Source organism: Suncus etruscus, chromosome 8 (assembly GCF_024139225.1).
Source record: "Suncus etruscus isolate mSunEtr1 chromosome 8, mSunEtr1.pri.cur, whole genome shotgun sequence".
Taxonomy (NCBI): domain Eukaryota; kingdom Metazoa; phylum Chordata; class Mammalia; order Eulipotyphla; family Soricidae; genus Suncus; species Suncus etruscus.
The window spans coordinates 58,711,145-58,732,364 of record NC_064855.1 but is presented as its reverse complement, the minus strand read 5'-3'; the positions used below and the strand labels follow the sequence as shown (position 1 = coordinate 58,732,364).

The 21,220-nt window shown below is 38.4% G+C and overlaps 1 protein-coding gene across 2 annotated transcripts in view; it reads left to right on the top strand.

The window, feature by feature from the left end:
- Nucleotides 1-650: 650 nt before the first annotated feature.
- Nucleotides 651-21,220, top strand: part of HTR2A (5-hydroxytryptamine receptor 2A) — a 68,037-nt gene continuing 47,467 nt past the window's right edge. Inside the window, exons 1-2 of one of the 2 annotated variants that reach the window (XM_049778799.1) lie at nucleotides 651-1,072; nucleotides 5,417-5,617. In XM_049778799.1, the coding sequence (XP_049634756.1) occupies nucleotides 5,494-5,617 (124 nt within the window). In that variant the 5' untranslated portion in view covers nucleotides 651-1,072; nucleotides 5,417-5,493. The other variant, XM_049778798.1, reaches the window with a different exon arrangement.

Below are 21,220 nucleotides of genomic sequence, written 5' to 3'. Positions count from 1 at the left end.
CTGGAAATAATCCACCTTCTCATCAATTAAAAAAAGAAAAAACACATGTGTGGCACCAGCATGCACATCTGTACATACGCAGAGATGTAGATCTGTTGAATCTTTCTGGAAAAAACCCAAGAAGAAAGATGACTTTTTCAAGGCACGCAAGATATAAGTGCAACAACCTTCACCCAAATCCCCCTCCCAAAAATCAGACTTCTCTTCCACATAGAAGGTTTTGAGTTCAGTTTAGGTGGTATGCATGTCCACTAAAGAAGACAAGCTAATTGAATGGTATATTTAACAAATAGAGTGCTAACAGTGAATCCACTGATTGCCAAGATCTGCTTGGCCACACTTTGCACTGGGCTCTGATGTCTGCAATTCCACTTGCAGCTCTGAACTCTGGACGGAAGGCCTCATGCTGCCAGGGTCGCTGATTTTCACCCTTGGAGTCTTCTGTCACTCTAAACATCAAATCACAGTGGGGCTTACCTGCCTTAGGCATCTGTATAAAGGGTGATCTCTCCGGTTTCTCCTTTTTAAAAATAACTGAAATTTTGCCAACGTTAAAAAAGGGGGGAGGGAGGAAGGAAGAAAAGGGGGTGGGGGAATGCTTGGTCCTGCCTGGCAATTGCTGCCTTGCAGTTCATGACAGGGAGAGGGAGGTCTGCTGAGGGAGCCCTCCAGCAGCAGCGGAGAGGGAGTCCATTCCCGTGGAAACGTCGCATCTCTCGGTGCAGACAAGCTCTTCTACTTAACTGTGCGGCTGCTTTTGTGTGACTTTGAGAGGGGCTCGTGAATGATTTCTCAATGTGTGTCTGTCTCAGCAGAGCGCACAGAGAGGGAGTTGCCCAGCTGAGCGGGGACAGAGAAAGCCAAGCAGGACTAAGCAGCGCTGGAATTGGCTTGACTCTCGCATGCAGGGTTTGAAGTCAGCAAAAAAAAAAATCCAGAAATCAAATTATGATCTTATTATGCTCTGGAAAGCTCTCGGAGAAGGGACTCTTCAGCGGCTTAATTACTATGAGAGATGGAACAAGTCAGCAAAGAGCAAAGGATGTGTAACGTGTGGATGCTGGAGACAGATGTAAGTTCTCATGCTCGCATGCTGCTGTCATTTATTGCTGTGTAATTTTCTTGTTGGCTTGAGATCATGCTTGGCCAAGAAGTAACCATTTCAATGAGAATTTCTAGTGAGGAAAGTTGGCTGCTAATCTTTAAGCCTTTTTTGTTGCTGTTGATGCTGTCCTTTAATTAACTGAGCTAAATAATATGAGCTGAAATTTCCTGGCAGCTGCTGTGGCATTTCAGCCTCGGATTGACTGAGAACTCTAACCCAAAGTACATACAATTACTATGGGATTAATACTGGATGCATTTTTAATTGGCTTTCTAAACGGAGAATTTCAGCCCTACCGTTTTGGATAGCGCGTTCCTTTCTGACTCTGTGACTATACTAGTATGATCAGCTGGGCTGATGGAAGGAGCTAAAAGAAAGCTAGCTAAAAGAGTTCCCAACAGTAACAAAACTTTTCTTTAGCCAGGATCACATTTTTCTCCCCGAATGTTCAAAAACTCTGCAACCTCCATATTAAAAGTTCATTTTGCTTTTCTGACTTGACTCTCGAGGGAGAGACCATTAAAATAATAATAATGCCAAACCATGGACTACTAAACTAGCCAAGGGAAAAAAATACAGAGAGATGTTGCACTTCTTTAGCTACTGCTGTCACAATGGGAGGAAAGCAACCCACTAAAGGACCCCTGAACAGCGTCAGTATCAGCGTGGCAGCAGAGACAAAGACAGATGGTGAGCAGAGCCTCTAACTTGTGAGCTCAACAATCCTCTGCTGCAAGTTCCAGCCTAACCATGGAGATTCTTTGCAAAGAAAACACTTCTTTGAGCTCAACTCCGAACTCCTTGATGCAATTAAATGATGACCCACGGCTCTACAATAATGACTTTAGCTCTGGTGAAGCTAACACTTCAGATGCATTTAACTGGACAGTGGACTCAGAAAACAGAACCAATCTTTCCTGTGGGGGCTGCCACTCACCACCCTGCTTCTCCTTACTTCAGCTTCAGGAAAAAAACTGGTCTGCTTTGTTGACAGCCGTTGTGATCATTCTAACGATTGCTGGGAACATTCTCGTCATCATGGCAGTGTCCCTAGAGAAAAAGCTGCAGAACGCTACCAACTACTTCCTGATGTCACTTGCCATAGCTGATATGCTGCTGGGTTTCCTTGTCATGCCTGTGTCCATGCTAACCATCCTCTATGGTGAGTGGCATTAATTCCCCGGCTGTGCCCGCATGGGTGACAGGAAACATGTTCATGTTATTTATTAGCAATAGGACTGAGGGTCTGGGGGCAAGCTAAATATAAGGTTTTATGTACAGGCCACTTAGGTTTTACTCTTAAAATAATGTTTAACTTAAAAAAGGAAACTATTATCAATGTGTGTTGGAGAGATTTGTGCTTGTAACTTGTCACTTGTTATCTAGCAATCATTCTAAATGTCCCAATACAGTCATAAGACAAGCACCTGCCTGGCATTCTAAATCCACTTGAGTTTTACTCTTAAATTTCTCAGACTTCTAAACAGTTTTTTTTTTTTAATCTCTGTCACACAGTTTTAAACACTTCTAACGGTGTGGCAAAACCTTCCCAATCACCTTGGAGCAGTTGCAGAGGTAATATTAGTGGTGTAGTGACTAAATGCTAAAATATGTGTCTCCATTTAGGATAAATGAATTGCTCTAGTTTTAATTATTTCCTAGCCAGTGCTGCTCATTTGGAAGGTAGCCTCTGAAGTCTTTCAAGCGGCATTTTTGCAGCCTCTTCTCCAAAAAGATTTGAAGGAGGGAGGGAAACAAAAGGGAAGAGATTAATCTTGCTTTCTTCTTTGAAACAGTCACAGCTCTCAGCAAGTCTGCAAACACTAGGACGGCTTCAGCAAGAAGTAGAATGTAATATTATTTTCAAATTACGAGTATCACAGATTCCTTCTTTGTACAAGAATATTGAGACTGCTGTTACCTGCATAGCACAGTAGACACCAAGCTAGAAACAGGTTGCAGGAGATGAATAGGGGATTTTTTTTTTCTGACCCCAGTCTTGAGGATTAATGACTTAAAAAAAAAAATTAGAATCCAACCTTAAAGAGTGTGAAGGCGGAGGAAGGAACAAGCAATGGGGACAGGGGCACCCTATGCCCAGGGTAGGAAATGATCATTGCAAGCCCTACTTAACTAGTCAAATACTGCAACAGGATTTCATTAGAATCACTGTCACTTCCCAAACATACTACCATAGGTTTGTGTGATGTGTGTGTGTATGTGAGAGAGAGAGAGAGAGAGAGAGAGAGAGAGAGAGAGAGAGAGAGAGAGAGAGAGAGAAAGAGAGACAGAGAGAGAGAGAGACAGAGACAGAGAGACAGAGGGAGACAGAGGGAGACAGAGAGACAGAGAGACAGAGGGAGACAGAGGGAGACAGAGGGAGACAGAGACAGAGAGAGACAGAGAGACTTCCACGTGGACCCAAAGCCCAGAGGGCTGCAAGGGTGACCCTGAGCAAGGGTGGAGGCAGGCAACTTCCCTTGGAAGCTGAGACCAACGACCACCTCTCTGTATGCAATTGCGCCGCCTGGCGGCCATTCCCCATATAACGAATTCAGCCAGAAGCTGGATCTCCTGAACTAGGAAGGACCCCCATCCCCCACCCCTTTATCCACGTCATGAAAGCCGGAACTCCAGACCACCACCACTGCCTCCTTGAAGGCAAAACTAAAAAGACAAACATCTCTTACACACACACACACACACACACACACACACACACACACACACACACACACACACACACACACACCTCCAGCTCTTGGAAAATAATCAAAGTGAAAAATGCTAAATTATATGTGACTCCGGCACCCCTTTTTATGCCCATTTTAAGCCTTGCTGACACTTTGTTAATGAAAATACATTTCGACCTACAGATTGTCAGATTGTTCATCTTTGTGGGTTTTGAACACTGGAGGAAAGATGATACTTAGCATTTTTCTCACACGCATACAGCTATACCAGTGTTGCCTATTGCTGTAGTCAAAAGCGTTCTAGAAGCATTTGCTTTTTCTCCTTCTACAAGCAAACAGGACACTTGGTTGATAGTCGCTATGGCATATTCTAAATCCCACCCCCCCCAAAAAAAAGAAATCAGTGAAACACTTGCAGTGCTCTCAACATAATAAATTATCTGCAGCGTCCACATACTGGCACTGGGGAGTTCACCACCTCTGCCAACCAGGGTATCAGCACCCAGAGCACAGCTGCCCAGTCAATTTTAGTGTGCACGTAATAAACAGAAAAGAACCCTGCCTAAAATAGGTTCCCAAAGTTTGGTCCCTGAAACACATTTGGGATGTTGCAAATAGCAATTCCTCCAACCCACAGCAGATAGAGATTCAGAACCTCCAGAGATGGAGACCAGCAGCTCATTTTAAAAAAGCATCCACTAACTGATGCTAAGGCCTGGGATCATGACCCTGGAGCAGAAATGTGGGCAGAAATGTGCAGTTCTGGGACCAGAGAGATCATACTTGGATGGGCACCTGCCTTGCAAGTGGATAACTCTTGTTTGATCCCCAGCATTCCATGAGGTCCCTCAAGCACCACCAGGAGTGATTCTGAGGCACAGAAGCAGGAGTAACACCTAACCATCAATGGCTGTGTGCCCCAAAATCCTCCTCCCCCTTAAAAGAACATGTTGTTCTTCATCATTTCATCATTGTTTACATGTCCTACACCTTCCCCACATCACCACTCCCAAATCTGAGCTTAAATCAAATAATATTTTCTCATTAAAATAAATGCATTTTGTTTTTGATTTTCAATTCTTCATTCATATAAATGAATTGAGAGATTGAAATTGGAGATTACAAATGCCATCTCAGTGGGAGACAAAGCAGTTAAAATAATGACTAAGAGATGGGCCTTACTGCAAGGAACCCACAGTCTGTAAAAGATGAGGGAAGAATGAATGAGAGAATGATAATTATGTATAATGAGTGGCACTTCTGGAGAAGAATCCTCGAACATACATCCTAACTCTGACCCAAGTTATTTGAGGAAAAGAAAAAAAGACAGGTAGAAAGATATAATTTATCACAACACACTGCCATAATTGCAGCCACAAGATATTTTCATACTAGTGTCCACTTGCTTTTGCAATCTTATCATCCTAAAGTACAATTACTATCAGACTTCCTTGAGATGCCAAAAATATCTGTATTGCCCTTTTGCTGCCACCTATGCATTTCCCCTAGTTGGAGACAGGAATGCTACCTATGCATTTCCCCATGTTAGAAAGCAGGGTCAAGTGCACATTTTGAGGGGTATAGGCTTTTTATTCATGCCAATTTTCCTGTGCCCTAGGCTACCGCTGGCCCTTTCCCAGTAAGTTGTGTGCTGTCTGGATCTACCTGGATGTGCTCTTTTCCACGGCCTCCATCATGCACCTCTGTGCAATCTCCCTGGACCGTTATGTGGCCATCCAGAATCCCATCCACCACAGTCGATTCAACTCCAGAACTAAGGCATTTCTCAAAATCATTGCTGTGTGGACCATCTCAGTAGGTAAGTGTGGGATGCTCATTCAAGGTCTCATTCAAATAACAGTTCATGCCTTCCAAGGAGACTTGCTCTCAATGAAACCAGACAAATCAATCTCAACCCACTCTTTCCTTTATGGATTGATTATAAAGAAATCATGTTTGCTTTAGGAAAGAAAAATATGTAAGTGCCATTTGGCAAATAATGCCAATTTTGTTTTCTGAACGTATACACCAATAGGCTCAACATCAGGATTAACTGCCATAGTCACCACTGCATTTTACCAAGTCTCTAATTTACAAATGTTTACCAAGTCTCTTACTTTCAGATTTACCACACTAATTCTCAAGTTTCTCAAGTAAATAAACATGTATCATCACTGAGCCTATGTCAAATAAAACTTTACCTGCATCCACATTAAAGTTAATATGGAGCTTCTTTTTTATTTTAATTTTATTGAAAACTTTGTGATTTACAAAGGTTTAATAGCTGGGTTTCAGAAAATGAATCTGGGCCATTCCCACCACCAGTGTCAACCTTCCTTCACCAATGTTCCCAAGTATATCCCTACCACCCCTCTGCCCCCAGCCTGCCAGTATAACAAGCCCATTTTAAGTTTAGATTGTTATAGTCTAATTGAGTCTAATCTTGATTCTATTGTTGTCTTTAGCTAGGTTATTTAGTTCTATCCTTTTTTAGCACTACCAGTGTAGCTAAAACTGCTTGGTCTCTGGCTCCCATCCTTTAAAATGTATGTTTCTCCTCTTCCACGTTTCTTTCCTTCTCCTCACTATACTCTGTGCCCAAGAGTGAATATAGAGCTTCTGAGGTAAAAAGTCTCCATGGTGCTTGACCAGAAAGAAAATATAGGGGTTAAGATACTTGTCTTTCATAAGATCACTCCAGGTTCAATCCCCAGCACCTTAAATTTGTTCCTCTGAGCAATTTGTGATCACTAAGCACAGAGAGAGAAGTAAGTCCTGAGCACAGAGCCAGGTGTGATGCCAACCATCCATCCCCCATAAAAAAAAAATCTACAAAATGCTATTAATACAAGAAGCTGGGACAGAAGATGGTGGCAGAACTTATTCAGTGGCCAGCATTTCAAGGAGACCCTCTGTCACACTTCCTATTAAGACAACACCAGAGAATTTCAACTTAACTCAGATTGATTATACACTTTCTTCTCTTATCTATACTGGCATACTTACTGGTGTGTAAAGGCCCAGGTAACATAGTTAGAGTGACAACTCCAGGTAGTAAATCAGTTGTGTCTGTCCCCTTATCAGCCTGTTCAGAAGCAGTCTTTGAGATATGTTGTAAAGCTTTAGAGTTTATCAAGTAAAAATAGTTTCCCTACTTATAGCCATATGCATGATTACTATCTGCCACTGTGACTATGGTGATGACTTGATATCAAATTGAACTTGAAATTCTATCTTCAGCTTTCTATGAAGAAAATAATATCAATAACAAAAGGGCAGATCAATAATAGCCATCTAATAATAAAGATAGTTTTTCCTCACAGCTTATCTCAGTGGTTTTTGACTTTGTAACATTGAGACACTAGAATCTGTATATACAGCTATCTGCAGATGATCAGTTAATAAAAACTCCAGGAGTTTTGTGCCTGTGGTCCAACAGTTTCAAGAAACTGGAAAATGCATCATCTACAAAACAGGTAGTTTCATCTTGAAAACAAAGAAACTGGTTCAAAAACCTGAGATAATTGGAATAAGGTCCACAGCTATATAGCACAGCAAGGACTTCCCTTGATTATGAAGGGTACAGTAAAAAATAAAAACTTTATTTTTGTAATTTAAAAAATGTTAAAGACCTGACTGTTTTCCATTTTAAACCATGTTACAATTTGAAATAGACGAAAGATCCCAGTGACCTTATTTGATTGGTTCGGGAGACAAAAATGTTCCATGGCTTGCTGGTTCCCTTTCCAGCTAGTGGCAGGATTACCACTCTATTTTCAATCACTCCCTGATCTTACTGTTATCTGTTACTACCTCCCTTAGAATTAGAGCTTAGCTCTATTTTTATTTAAATAATTATTTTAAATGATTAATATTCTTAAAAATAATAATGCTTATTATTTCTGAAATAATTGAAATGTCTGCAATAATTTCTGCAAAATTGAAATTTTGCAACTTCCTACTAGAAACAAGAGAAGAACTAGTAATTTTCAGTCTGTTATGCACAAGAATTCATAGAGTATATTCAATTTAATTGGTCTGTGGCAGGGCCAAGGAATTCTAAAGCAGTTTGGAATGAGGAACACCAAGAATGTCAACATAGAAGATGCAGTTAGCAAAAAGGTGCAAAAATGCAAAGTAAGCAAAGCTTCTCAAATTCTCTCTAGTTTTTTTGTTTTGTTTTGTTTTGGTTTTTGGATCACACCCGGCAGCACTCAGGGGTTACTCCTGGTTCTACACTCAGAAATCGCTCCTGGCAGGCTCGCGGGACCATATAGGGTACCGGGATTTGAACTGTCGACATTCTGTATACAAAGCGAACGCCTTACCTCCATGCTATCTCTCCGACCCCAAATTCTCTCTAGTTTTACCCCAATATACTATTGCATTGGTGAAAAAGATGCTGGGGTCCTCTCATTTTTTTATCCTCATTGTTATACAGAATTCCATATCCTAGATTATCCAAGATTAATAGTATTAGAGACCGGAGAGATAGATGGAGGTAAGGAATTTGCCTTGCATGCAGAAGGACAGTGGTTCGAATCCCAGCATCCTATATAGTCCCCTGAGCCTGCCAGGAGCAATTGCTGAGCATAAAGCCAGGAGTAAACCCTGAGCACTGCTGGGTGTGACACACACACCCCCAAAAAAAAGAAGATTAATAGTATTAGTTGCCAGGGTTGTTTCTGGGCAATAATTACAGCCCACTAATGTCTAAGCCACCTTATTAAAAACAATCTAAAAGGAAGTACACTGCATAGCTCACAAACTGAAATCATCCCTGGTCAGTCTGACTCCAAACCTTATGCTCTTTCACTGCCCAAGAAGAATCTGTCTCCTAGATTCTCTCTAGAAGGAAGAGGGATTAGACAGCTAGTCATTAAATAGGTGTCATTTAACCAGTGTTTGTTTTGCAGTTACTACATACTTGGCAGGATGCATCAAGATGAGTAAAACAAACATTTAGAATAGATATTGCTCACGATGACAAATAGGGAGACAAGTTAAGAAAACACTGTGGGGAGGGGGGAAGGTGGCGCTAGAGGTAAGGTGTCTGCCTTGCAAGAGCTAGCATAGGACGGACCACAGTTCTATCCCCCGGCGTCCCATATGGTCCCCCCAAGCCAGGAGCGATTTCTGAGTGCATAGCCAGGAGTAACCCCTGAGCATCAAATGGGTGTGGCTCAAAAACAAACAAACAAACAAAAAGAAAACACTGGGGGCAAAGATTGCATATGCTCTTCCACAATTCTGAGCTGTAGGCAAAGAGGAGACAGTTGAGAGAAAAGATTAAATTCTACTAAAGGCCTTCAGAGATTTAAAATATATATTCTCCTGACGTTTCTTCTAGTGTTTTAATATTTGTTACTTTATTTGATATCATGGCTTTATATTTAGATCCTTAGTCCAGCTGGAGTTTATTTTTTAGTGTGGTCTAACTTGTTTTCTTCTACCAATTCTTAAAACCTTATGAGTATCTAGTTGTATGATCAATTTCCTCCTTTAATTCATAGATTTTGTTTTCTTGATAGATTTCCAGGTATTGAATTGCCATTGCATTCCTGGAATATAATCAGATAAAATAGATTGGGGATGGAGACAGCACACAACACCAATCTAAGGGGAAGAGTGTTTACCTTATGTATATGGTCGGACCCAATTTGACCCCTGGCACCTCATAAGTAATCGACTTTGTGTCCTAAAATCTGCCAGATATGATTCAAAAACAAAGATTTGGATTTGCTAATTCTATTAGGTTTCTCTTTCTGTCTTCCTTAAATTAGATAGATTTCCCTCTCCTATTTAAGTATTTAAGTAAAGATGCTCTTAAAAGATTCTATTAAACTTCAAAGGGGATAAATAGTGGTGTGTTCCCAAACAGTGTTCAGGAAGCCCAGGAGCCTCATGGGAAATTTTATATCTTCAGGGTCAGTGGTTCAATACAAGGGCCCAGTCTGTTCAGGCTGAGGTGCCAGGAATTATCCCAATCACCCCAGTCGTACTGGGAAGAACCATATGGTGCCATGAATCAAATTTAACATAGAACCACGCTTAATAACCACTGAACTGACTCGCGTTTAATCTTTTTCATGCTGGTGTCTTTCAAATATTGTATTTTTATTCTACATCTAACCGCGTTTTTATGTAATCACATTTTTCTACCTGTGTTGACTTATTATACATAAATATTTATCTTTATGCTGCTTTAAAAATGACTGCTATTTTACCCTCTAATTTGCTTCAAAATTTTAGTACAACATGTCTTTTTTTTTTTTTTTTTTTTTGGCTTTTGGCTTTTGGGCCATATTCACCGGTGCTCAGGGTTACTACTGGCTATGTACTCAGATATTACTACCAACAGGGTTGGGGACGCCATGTGGAATGCAGGGGGTCAAACCCTGGTCAGCCACATACAAGGCAAACACCCTACCTGCTGTGCTATTGCTCTATCCTACTACTATGAAACTTAAGATTTAAAAATGCATTTCTCGTAAGAAGCATGTAAAATCACTTTTTACCCAGTTAATACTTGTCCAAATTAGAAGGTTCTATTTACTTTTAATGCAACTCAGATACTGACTTTAAACATACTCTCTTATAATTGACCTAACCATTTAAAGAAATTAAATTGCTAATATTTTTTTTTCTCTATTCTTACCTTCTTTTAGATTAAGAATTGTTAGGGCCAGAGAGATAGCATGGAGATAGTGTGTTTGCCTTACGTGCAGAAGGACTGTGGTTTGAATCCCAGTATCCCACATGGTCCCCTGTGCCAGCCAGGAGCAATTTCTGAGCATAGAGCCAGAAGTAACCCCTGAGCACTGCTGGCTGTGACCCAAAACCAAAAAAAAAAAAAAAAAAAAAAGAATTGTCTATTCATTTATCCCCTTTTGGGTTATTTTAAATCCTTTTAATTATTACAGTTTGCTTTGACATATGGTGTTAAATACAACTTACTTATACCGCTTTTTTGTTTGTTTTGTTTTGTTTGTTTTGTTTGGGGGCCACACCAAAGCAACTCAGGAGTTACTCCTGGATCTGTATTCAGAAATCGCTTCTAGAAGGCTAAGGGAACCATATGCGATGTCAAGGATCAAACCCGGGTCTGTCCTGGGATCCTTAGAAACTTTAGCTCAGGTTTATTTTATTTATTCCCATTGTCTCACACACACACACAAACACACACACACACACACATACACACACACACACACACACACACCTCCATTTCCTTTGTAACTTTGGAAAATTTCAACACTGTAAGTGTTCTAATCACCTTGTACTTCTTACATATTGAACCTTTGTTACTTTTGTTTTGGTCATTTTCTTGATTCTGCCTAGGTTCTCATTTCATATTCCTGAAGAATGTTAAAAATGTCTGCTTGTTTTGTTATTTTATACATATGCTATGAATGAAGTCAAAACTGTTTTGTCAATATATAATTCAAGGTTTATAATTATTTTCACCAATTTATTGGTGATAATTCAACATTTCTAGTTATTTTGTCTCTGTGAGATCTTGCTAAAAATTTTTCTTTCTTTACTGAAGCAAATAGTTTCTACTTAAAGAAATTGTAGAAATAAGAGGGGAGAGAGGAAAAGAGGGACATAGATTGAAGAAATAAAATGGGCTTCTTCAGAGTAGGAAAAGCAGAGGATGACTTTGGGAGGTTATTTATAATTTCCTCAAACTGTCGTGACCTGGAGCTTTATCCATGAATAAAAGTTAATCTGGCTATTGTCACAATGGAAGATTTGGACTCCTATCTGAACTACTTTTCATATTAGCTAACAGATTTACGATGCTTAGAAACCATTATATCTTATTATTATTTGCTTACTTAGGATTTTATCTTGGTCCTTCTACTTTAATAATTTTATCATATACCTACATTTAGGTTAGTTTTGCTTTTATACACCCCAGTACTTATACTGTTAAAAATATGTGGCTCAATGTCTTTTGTCTGAAAAAAATGGTCACCATGCTTTCAAATATTGCTTCTGCTCCATTCCCCCCACCCACCCACCCATATGTAGTACATTCCAATTTCAAGTATTATCAATGTTTTATTTTGTTTTGGTTTGTCTTTGGTTTTTGGGTCACATCCAGCAGCACTCAGGGGTTACTCCTGGCTCCATGCTCAGAAATCACTCTGGGCAGGCTCAGGGGACCATATAGAATGCCGGGATTCGAACCAATGACCTTCTGCATGAAAGGCCTTACCTCTATGCTATCACTCCGGCCCCTCAGGTATGATCAATGTTTTAATCATGCTTCAAGGCTTACTTTTCTTGATTTTTCTACCATTTTCTTCTTTTTATTACAATCTGGATAGTTTTATTCCCTTCATCTTCATGTTATGAACTGCTTCTAAACTGCTTTTAAATCTATGTATTGAAAGCCTAATGTCAGTTGACCTATTTGTAATCTTGGAATTTTCACTTGATTCTTTTATATTCCAGTTTCCTAGAATGCTACTCCATGTTTTAATCTGTTTTAATATTAATATCAGACATTTCTAGGTATCTGTATTACTTAAGAATTTTCATATTATGGAGATTTTCCTCCTCTTGTTTCTGTTATTTGGTATCCCTTATCCTATTGAATGTCAGCTTCTATGAAAATCTGCAGATATTATATTGATGTTCTTAGTCCAGAAAAGGGCTATTTAACAGTTTCCCTTAATCCAGTCAGATTGAATTTGCTTCAGGCTGATTCTTTAGCATTAATCTGTTTTGAGTTTATCCTTATACTTAGGTTATATTCCATGATCAGCTGAAAGCCTGAAGTGTCTTTCTGAAGAGCTCTGAACTCCCATTTCTATCTCCTGAGTACCAATAAGGTTGCCACTAAATCCTTCTAGCTATTTAACCACTCAGTATATTCCTCTCCTAAATTAATAAATACCTTGAGGGAAAAAAGCCGCTCATACTAATACCTTACTTATTTTCTCTACCTTTCACTCCAAATTCTTAAATGTCTCAAATTCTGGAAATCTTAGCAGTTCTAACTGTATTGTTTTAACTCCTTAACACAGAGACAAAGTTATATTCTATTTGATGTAAATATTCCTCTTTTTAGTTTCAACTTTAGAGGAATCTTTTTCATCTCTTCATTGTTTTATGGATACTTTTATAGGAAACTTACTGATTAATTTTTCTAACAAAGTTTTATTATCTCTTCCCTGTGATATTGGCATTTGGCCTATCTACATTTATTTCCTAAATCTTAATTTTTCATATACTTTATAATAAGCTCATTATTTTCTCTCTATTTCAAATATTTGCTAACTTATAGTGTCTGTGCTTTCTCTGTGTCTCACTGTTTGCATTTTTACTTGATAGTTTTCCATTTCTTTGGGATATAGTTGCATTCTGTCATTATTATATATTTAATATATGTAAATATTGACTAATCTAAAATATTGAAATTACACTAATTTATTTCCTTTTGCCCTGATTTTCAATTCATAGTTTTTTCCATATTTTAGCAATGTAGAAACACAATCAATTTTTAAGTCAAAAATATAAACTAAAATAGATATAGCTGTTAGCATGAAAGATAGAATGGATGTAGAATGGATAAAGTCATTAAAAACAAAGCCGAAAGATTCCAATGTCTATTAACAATAGCTAAGTAGTTGATATCATGCACAGAAATCATTAAAAAGAGCACCTACATTTTTATTTATTTTAATCCAATAGGGAGGGCTGGAGTGATAGCAGGGCAAGTAGGGCATTTGCCTTGCATGCAGCTGACCTATGTTCAATCCCAGATATCCCCTATGGTCACCTAAGCCTGCCAGGAGTAATTTCAGAGTGCAGTCAGAAGTAATCCCTGAGCACTGTTTTGGGTGTAGCCCAAAACAAAAACAATATCCAATAGGACATGATATAGATAAAATTTCTGACTAGATGTTCACACAATTTTAAGAGACAATAAATTTCATGAAAAAATAATTTTCAGTTTCTGTTTTACATAATTTCTTTTCTATGTCAGATATAAAGAGATAATAAGAGAATAACTGGCAACATAAATTGCCAAAGGTAAATAGAACCTGAGAACTGGTCTACTAAACTGAGTTTACTATGACAAGGAGATGGGATAAGGGTTAGGAGGCTATTGAGATGTAAACACTCTGATGGAGCCTATGGTTAGAATGTTGTAAGTATGAAACACTAGCATTAACAGAACTGTATATCTTAGTGCCTAATTTTTTTATTTTTTATTTTTTGTTTTATTTTATTTTTTATTTTAAAGTTAATACAATTTTGAATTAATCTGATTGAGAAAAAAATCAAAATTTGTGAAAACACCCATTATGGCTTTAAAAATGACATTTTATATGCTTTTATTTCTTAAATTGTTCTTGGACAAGTTTATAATTAAAATATTACCTTACCATGAGAACCAGAGCAATAGTACAGTGGGTAGGACACTTGCTTTGCATGCATCCAACCTGGGTTTAATCCCCCAGAATCCTATATGGTCCAAAAATCAAATACAAATATTAGCTTACCACTCCTCACCAAAAAAAATTTTTTTTGAGAAAATCTTTTCTATAGAAAAGAACAAAAAGAATCTTCTATTCAAGAATCTTCCAGTTAAGTAGAAAGTTAGGCAGTGATTATATGTTATTTTTACCAATTATAGGAAATATTGCAACTCTTAAGTAGGATCATTTGACACATAACTGAAGATATTGCCAGTGCATAAACTGTTGAAGTAGAATGCATGGTCTAAGCTCATTCTGGTAAAATGTCAGTAGTAGTAATAAAATGGAAATTTATATAATGTTGAAAGACACACACACACACACACACACACACACACATTTATCAAAAAGCAAAAATTACAAGGAATGCCAGGCTTGTTTTTTCCTCTTCCTCTCAATCACTTGTAATAAGTGTGATAAATGATAAAAATGCTTTTAATAACTAAGAATAAAACACATCTGTGGGGTAGATGGCTACATGATAGAGGTAGCCAATCTTCCAGGTACTAGAAACTGCTTCCCAGATAACTTATATTGTGTGTGTGTTCTTACACTGGATCGTTCTGAGGTTTGCTGCCCTTTTTTTTTTAATCTTTCTTATAGCTGAGATGCTAGTCTCAGCCATTTCACTACTGGTCTGGTCTAGGCTTTTTAGTTCTAAGGGAAATGAATAGTAGTATAAATCAATCACATTCTCCATTTGTGAGATTTTTTTGTAAAAAGGTGAGAAAGAAAAGATCAAAATACCATGGTTCCCTAAGAGTTTCATTCTCTTTTAATGAGCAAAATTCCCATGATCAGAGATAACTAGAACTTCACAACAGAATATAATAAGCAGATCCTATCTTCTTGATGATTGCCTTTTGAATGTCATTGGAGACTAGAAAATAGATGCTATTTTATTCCCACTTTCTTTAGCAGGCAAATATATGTATCAGGTAGAAAAATGAAAATGACTATTTTCACATTGTCATATTCCAAAAGGCAAGCAAAGAAACCAATTTAAATCTCTTGTACTTATTCAGAAGTATATTTGCAGCTCATGGAGTAATTTTAAGTATCATTGTTCTATCTTGGCAGCTAGTTTTTATCTCCAAGCTAAGAATGACCATGTATTTTTTGCATTATTACTTTTGCACTAAGAGAAAAGGACAAAGTTACATTCATTCGGGATCTTTGACTTCACAACTAACCCCATCCATTGAATACTAAATAGGTTATGTAAGTCATTCCAGTCAAACTACTGCATTCAGAAAGGTCAATAACCTCATTCCTAAACAGTGTTTATGTGCAAAGCAGCTTTACAAAAGTCTCATTTGAAAAATGTGCAAATTTTTGAGTGAAAATGGTCTCTCTCAACATGGTTTTAACACATATTTTACTACATAGAATTTGGGCATCTTTCACGTTTAAAAACCAACTATATGGGGCCGGGAAGGTGGCGCTAGAGGTAAGGTGCCTGCCTTGCAAGCGCTATCGTAGGACGGACCGTGGTTCGATCCCCCGGTGTCCCATATGGTCCCCCCAAGCCAGGGGCAATTTCTGAGCATGTAGCCAGGAGTAACCCCTGAGCGTCAAACGGGTGTGGCCCAAAAAACAAAACAAAAAAAAAAAAAAAAAAAACCAACTATATTTTGTTTCCTATAGTTAGATGCCCAGATTTTGCTGTAGAAACTTCATAATTTTAACTAAAATATCTTGAGTCAGACTCTCTGATTCCATACCTTATAAGGTATGTGATATTGATGAGCAAGTTTACTTTGTAAGCTGTTTCTCATGGGGACAGTACTAAAAGATTTTTACATATGAAAGCCATAGACATGAACACTATTATAACCATGTTCCCTTAACAACAATTATAATTGTTTTTTGTTACAGATCTTTGGGCTCAGAGTAAAAGCAAAGCAGGTAGGGCATTTGCCTTGCATGTAGCTACTTGGGTTTGATCCCTGACATCCCAAATAGTCTCTTCAGCCTGCCAGGAGTAACTTCTGAGCACAGAGCCAGGAGTAACCCCTGAAGCCAACAGGTTAGGTCCCCACTCTCCAAGAAAAAAGAAAGAAAAGAAAACAGATATTTGAGACTAAAGCTACAAAATAAAACCAGCCTTTCCCATAATTTCTCTATGTACTCATTTGTCTCTTGGGTGATATAAAATCACATTTGTTTTTTCCCCTCACATGCCCCCCACATTGTTATAAGTGTTACCCCATCCCCATTCATCCTATTTAACCTTACCTGCTAGTAAGACCTGCCCATTTCTGGGAGGGGTCTTTGGGAGGTATCAATAGGATTACCTGAGGGGAGGAGAGGGAGATGGATGGGGAGATGAGGAGAGATTGAGCAAGGAAGAAGCAGAAGGAGAGGAGATGGCTGAAACATATTAAGATGACAGGGCCAATAATGGAGATGGCTTGAAAGGTTATGATAGGCCACACATGTGCTGGCTAGGGCCTTGAATAAAGCTGATGTCTCCTGAAACCTATCTGTGGACCATTTCCCCACGGATATCCTGAACCCTCAGACCCGTTGGCTGGAGGAGGTTGAAGACTCATGGTCCGAGCTGGAGGAGGAAGGCCTCTCTCACCCTCCATCACCATCCATCACCATTCAGCCCCATCCAGGGCTGTTATTCTACAATAACCCAGTCCAGAAGATAACTAATCACCTTACCCCACCTGCAGTTCAGTATCTGCCAGTTGGGTGTCCACAGCCAGGTGGCCAGGCTGCCATCTTTCAAGGTAATTATAACACCAAGTGGGATATTGTCACTCCCCTAAATAAAGCCTCTGCAGAACCACCACTTGGTGCACCCCTTTTTTTGTCCCTTGTGCATGAATTCCTATCCTGCACTGATCCAGGCAGGTGGGAGAATTTAGGGACAGGTCTCTGCCCACACCCCCAGATGTCATGTGGCAGTGGACAGCACAGTAAGGCTAGGCTTTGGGCAGCTGTGTCATTGGATGTCCTTCTGAGTCCTGCCCCAGGGATGAGGCTGTTTAATGGGCCGAGCCTGCCCACACTGCCTTTTCTCTGCACTGCTGACTATAGCCAACCCTGAGACAACACAGTCCAGTGAAATAGCATTTAAGAGTCCACATGTTCCATGGCCTCTCACTGCTGTGGAGAAGATTTTTAAATGGAATTGTGATGAAGAAATTTGTTATCCTCTGTCAAGTTCCTGCTTTGGCCTGCCCGGTGACTGGTTTTGGTTGCTGTTTTGTTCATTTGGGAGGGAGAAGAGGGTCCCACACTCAGTGCTGCTCAAAGTTTACTCCTGGCCTGTGCTCAATCACTTGGTGGTTCTGGAATCTGAGAGGGAGATCATGTGTTGCTGGGGTTTGAATCAGGAATTAGTTACATGCAAGGCAAGTACTGTCTCTCTAGCCTGGGACCCTTTTTTGTCAATTCTCTACTAAAAGTCTACCTCATCTTGTCCCCTTCCATCACCTCGCTCCTTTTGACTTCTCTCAGCAGGTTCAGAAAACTTCCTTATTTCTAACGAAATCCAAAGGACTATATCCTCTTTTTTTTTTAACTCACTCATTGATGAATACATTCTCAATGTAAGAGACTACAGTGAACATAAATGACCATCCGTTCCTCCCACTTTTCACATCCGACACTCAACAACACTATGCTAACCTCCACTCCTACTGAAATTGTTCAATGCAGAGCATAAGCAGAAGGTGGGGGGCATGAGTATACCCAAACAAAACTCCAAGCTCTGAGACCTTAAAGCACACCCCTCTCAGAATCCCTCAGAATCTCTCAAAAATTTTTTCTTTATGTCTTTTGATTCCTGGTTTGCTTTGCCAGCAATTGCCTCAGACCTTTTCTGCACTTTTCCTCCTCTATAGTTGTTTCCATCAGTCTCCTGTTCTCCAGCAATTCCTCCATGAATTGTGAAATACTGATGAACACTTTTTCAAGTGTTATAATCCTTGCTTTTCTGTTTTTCATTATTAAATTCAACTATCAGAGTGAGATATCTTAATGCATGCTCAGATGACACACAAAATTTGATCTTAGGTATGTGTGTACATTTGTGTTTAATATATGAACATATATATCAGTACAAATCACTTTGTATTTACTGGCCCTTGTTTTTAGTTCAATGGATTGATCTCACTTCTAAACTATCTCCTTCAATCCTTTTTTTTTCCCTTCCTCTGATCTTCTGTTGTTTTGGTGAACTTCTTTTCCTCTTATTCTATAAGTGTCTTATACTATAGAGTTTCTTTTTCATCCATCTCACTTTTAGTCTCCTTGCTTTTGCTGGTTCTTCCCATTTCCCTGAATTCAGCTATTATCAGATCAGTGAAATTACACACACTATATTTGAATTAATAATGCTCCCCCGGGCTTCACTCTCCTGCATTTAATTAATCTGAAGGACATTTCCTAATCTTATATGATCAAAAACTGAGTTATTGGTTATTGCTTCTGCTGAAATCACCTCCTAAAAGACTTCCAGTCACTGGTACCTGGGAGTCCTCCCTCTGAAACTCTGTTTCTACTTGTCCACATTTTTCATTTTCCATTCAGCCCCATCTCTCTCTCCTGTGCATCATCCCATCCATAGGTCTGTTGCTGTAATTCTCAACCTTGCCACTGAACTCAATCCTCTGAAATACACAACTAAATCACTGTCTTCATGAATTCTTTAATACCTTGTGGATAGGACACACTCTCAAATGTGACAGGAAGCCCTATAAATGATTCTTACTGGCACTTCTACTTTCTTCCATACTTTGATGTGTATTTTATTTTTCAATTACAATAAAATTCTTGCAATACCATGTTATTTCACCTTTATTCTTGCATATCTTGTGTCCAGTTCTCTATCTCCGTAAATAGTTCATTTATTTTGTTGGTATCACATTCCTTCCATAAATTAACTAACTACTTAGACTGCTCACGTTGATTTTTCTGTAACACTTTTTCTCTGTTATCATTGGTGCTCTTTTACAGCTCTTTTATAACTGTTTATTCCCAGAGTAACCAGAAACAAGAAATAAGCAGAACAATGCATTTTATCTTGGGCCTAAATTGTTTGTTTTGTGTGTATATACTGTACCTATCCATACATATATAATTTAATTTTAAGAATAAGGTACTGAAATCATCTTTTTCTGTCTTTTCTTCAAAGTTTTAGATTTCTCCTGCCATACCTCAATTACAAGCTTAACATGTACATCTAAATACTTTTATTGTTCAAGTGTGTGTGTGTGTGTGTGTGTGTGTGTGTGTGTGTGTGTGTGTGTTTCTGTGGTGAAGAACTTATATTTTATTGGATCCCAAATGGATTATTTCCTCCTTCCCTACCAAATTTCAGTATCACTACAATAAAGAAATCAAGCCTGACTGAGTGCATGTACTTAATTTTTACAAATTCTGTTTTCTATCCTCTGAACAGCAGGTAATTTGCTTACTGACAAGAATTAGTCTTCAAAAACAATTGTTTTCTTTTGTTTCTAAAGCATTGATTTCTGCTCTGGTTTTGGTTATTTCTTTTCTTCTGCTTGTGTTTGGGTTCCTTTGTTGTGTGTTTCTCAGATATTTAAGCTCCACCTTTAGGTTGTTGATTTTATCTTTTCTTCTTTCCTTATGTAGGCCTGGATTGCTATGAGTTTCCCCCTAATTACTGTTTTTTTCTGTGTCCTATAGATTTTGGTAATTTGTTTCTTTATTATAATTAGTCTCAAGGAATCTTTTTATTTTTTCTTTGATTTCCTCTTTAATACTGCTGTAATTGAGCAGCATGTTGTTTAGTTTCCAGGTGTTAGAATTTCTCCACATGCTATTTTTACAATCAATCTCAATCTCTGTGGCATTATGGTCATATAGTTGGTATGATTCTTATGTTGGTAAATTTTTGTAAGTTAGACTTACGTCCTAAAATCTGATCGCTACTTGAAAGGGCTGTTTTAAAATTTTATTGTATTGGGTTGTTGGTGTCACAATTGGTATTTGGTTTATATATGTGACCATTGAATAGTTTATTTAGAGTTGGTTTGGTTAGTGCAAATGTTACAGGTTCTTTTTTTGTCTGAGAATTTTTTAACCCTCCCTCCCATATAAATGAGAGGTTTGCTGTGTAGTGGATTCTAAGTTGAAATTTTCTTTTATTCAGTAATTCCAATATGTCATTCCACTCTTTTCTTGCCTGAGTCATTTCAAATGGTGGCTTTGATTAGATTCTTGTGCTCTTTCCTTAATACTTCAGATTTTTCTTTTCCCTTATTGCTGTAAAAAGACTATCTCTCTTTGTTTTTTGCCATTTAAATGACTAGATGTCTTGGTGTAGTTCTGGTAGTGTCTATTTTGTGTGGAACTCTTTTTTGCCTCTTGTGTTTGTACAGTGGCCTCTTTCCAGAGAGTGGAAAAGTTCTCTGTTATTTTCTTTTTCACTACTTGTTCTTCCCTTTTTCACTTTTTTCTCCTCTTCTGGCCTTCCTATAATTAAGAGATTATTTCTTTTATATGTTCATTAAGAAACTTAAATTTTCTTCCATAAATTTGTCACTCCTTACTTTTCTGACTTATTTATGAATACTGGCTTGTTATTTGGCTTCAAGTTTGTCTATACAGTTCTCCATCTGCATGATTCTACTTTTGCTAACATATTCTTTAGTTCCTTTAATTCCACTTGTATGGATTCTCTCATCTACTGAACTAGTTCTTTTTGAGTTGGTTGAATTGTTCATCTATTTATTGCTTCATTTCACTGACTAGTTAACCTTGATTTCTGTTGCTAAGGCAAGTAGTGTTGATTTTAGGTCCTTATCTGTAAGACTCAGGCATTTTGATGGGCTTGGAGATTTGCCTAGGTTTTATTCCATATCCCCAGTTGCAGTTGCCCTCCATAGTTTTCCCATTGTTTTTGCACTTTTTGGGTGGGTTTGATGAAGTTTCAGGTTCCC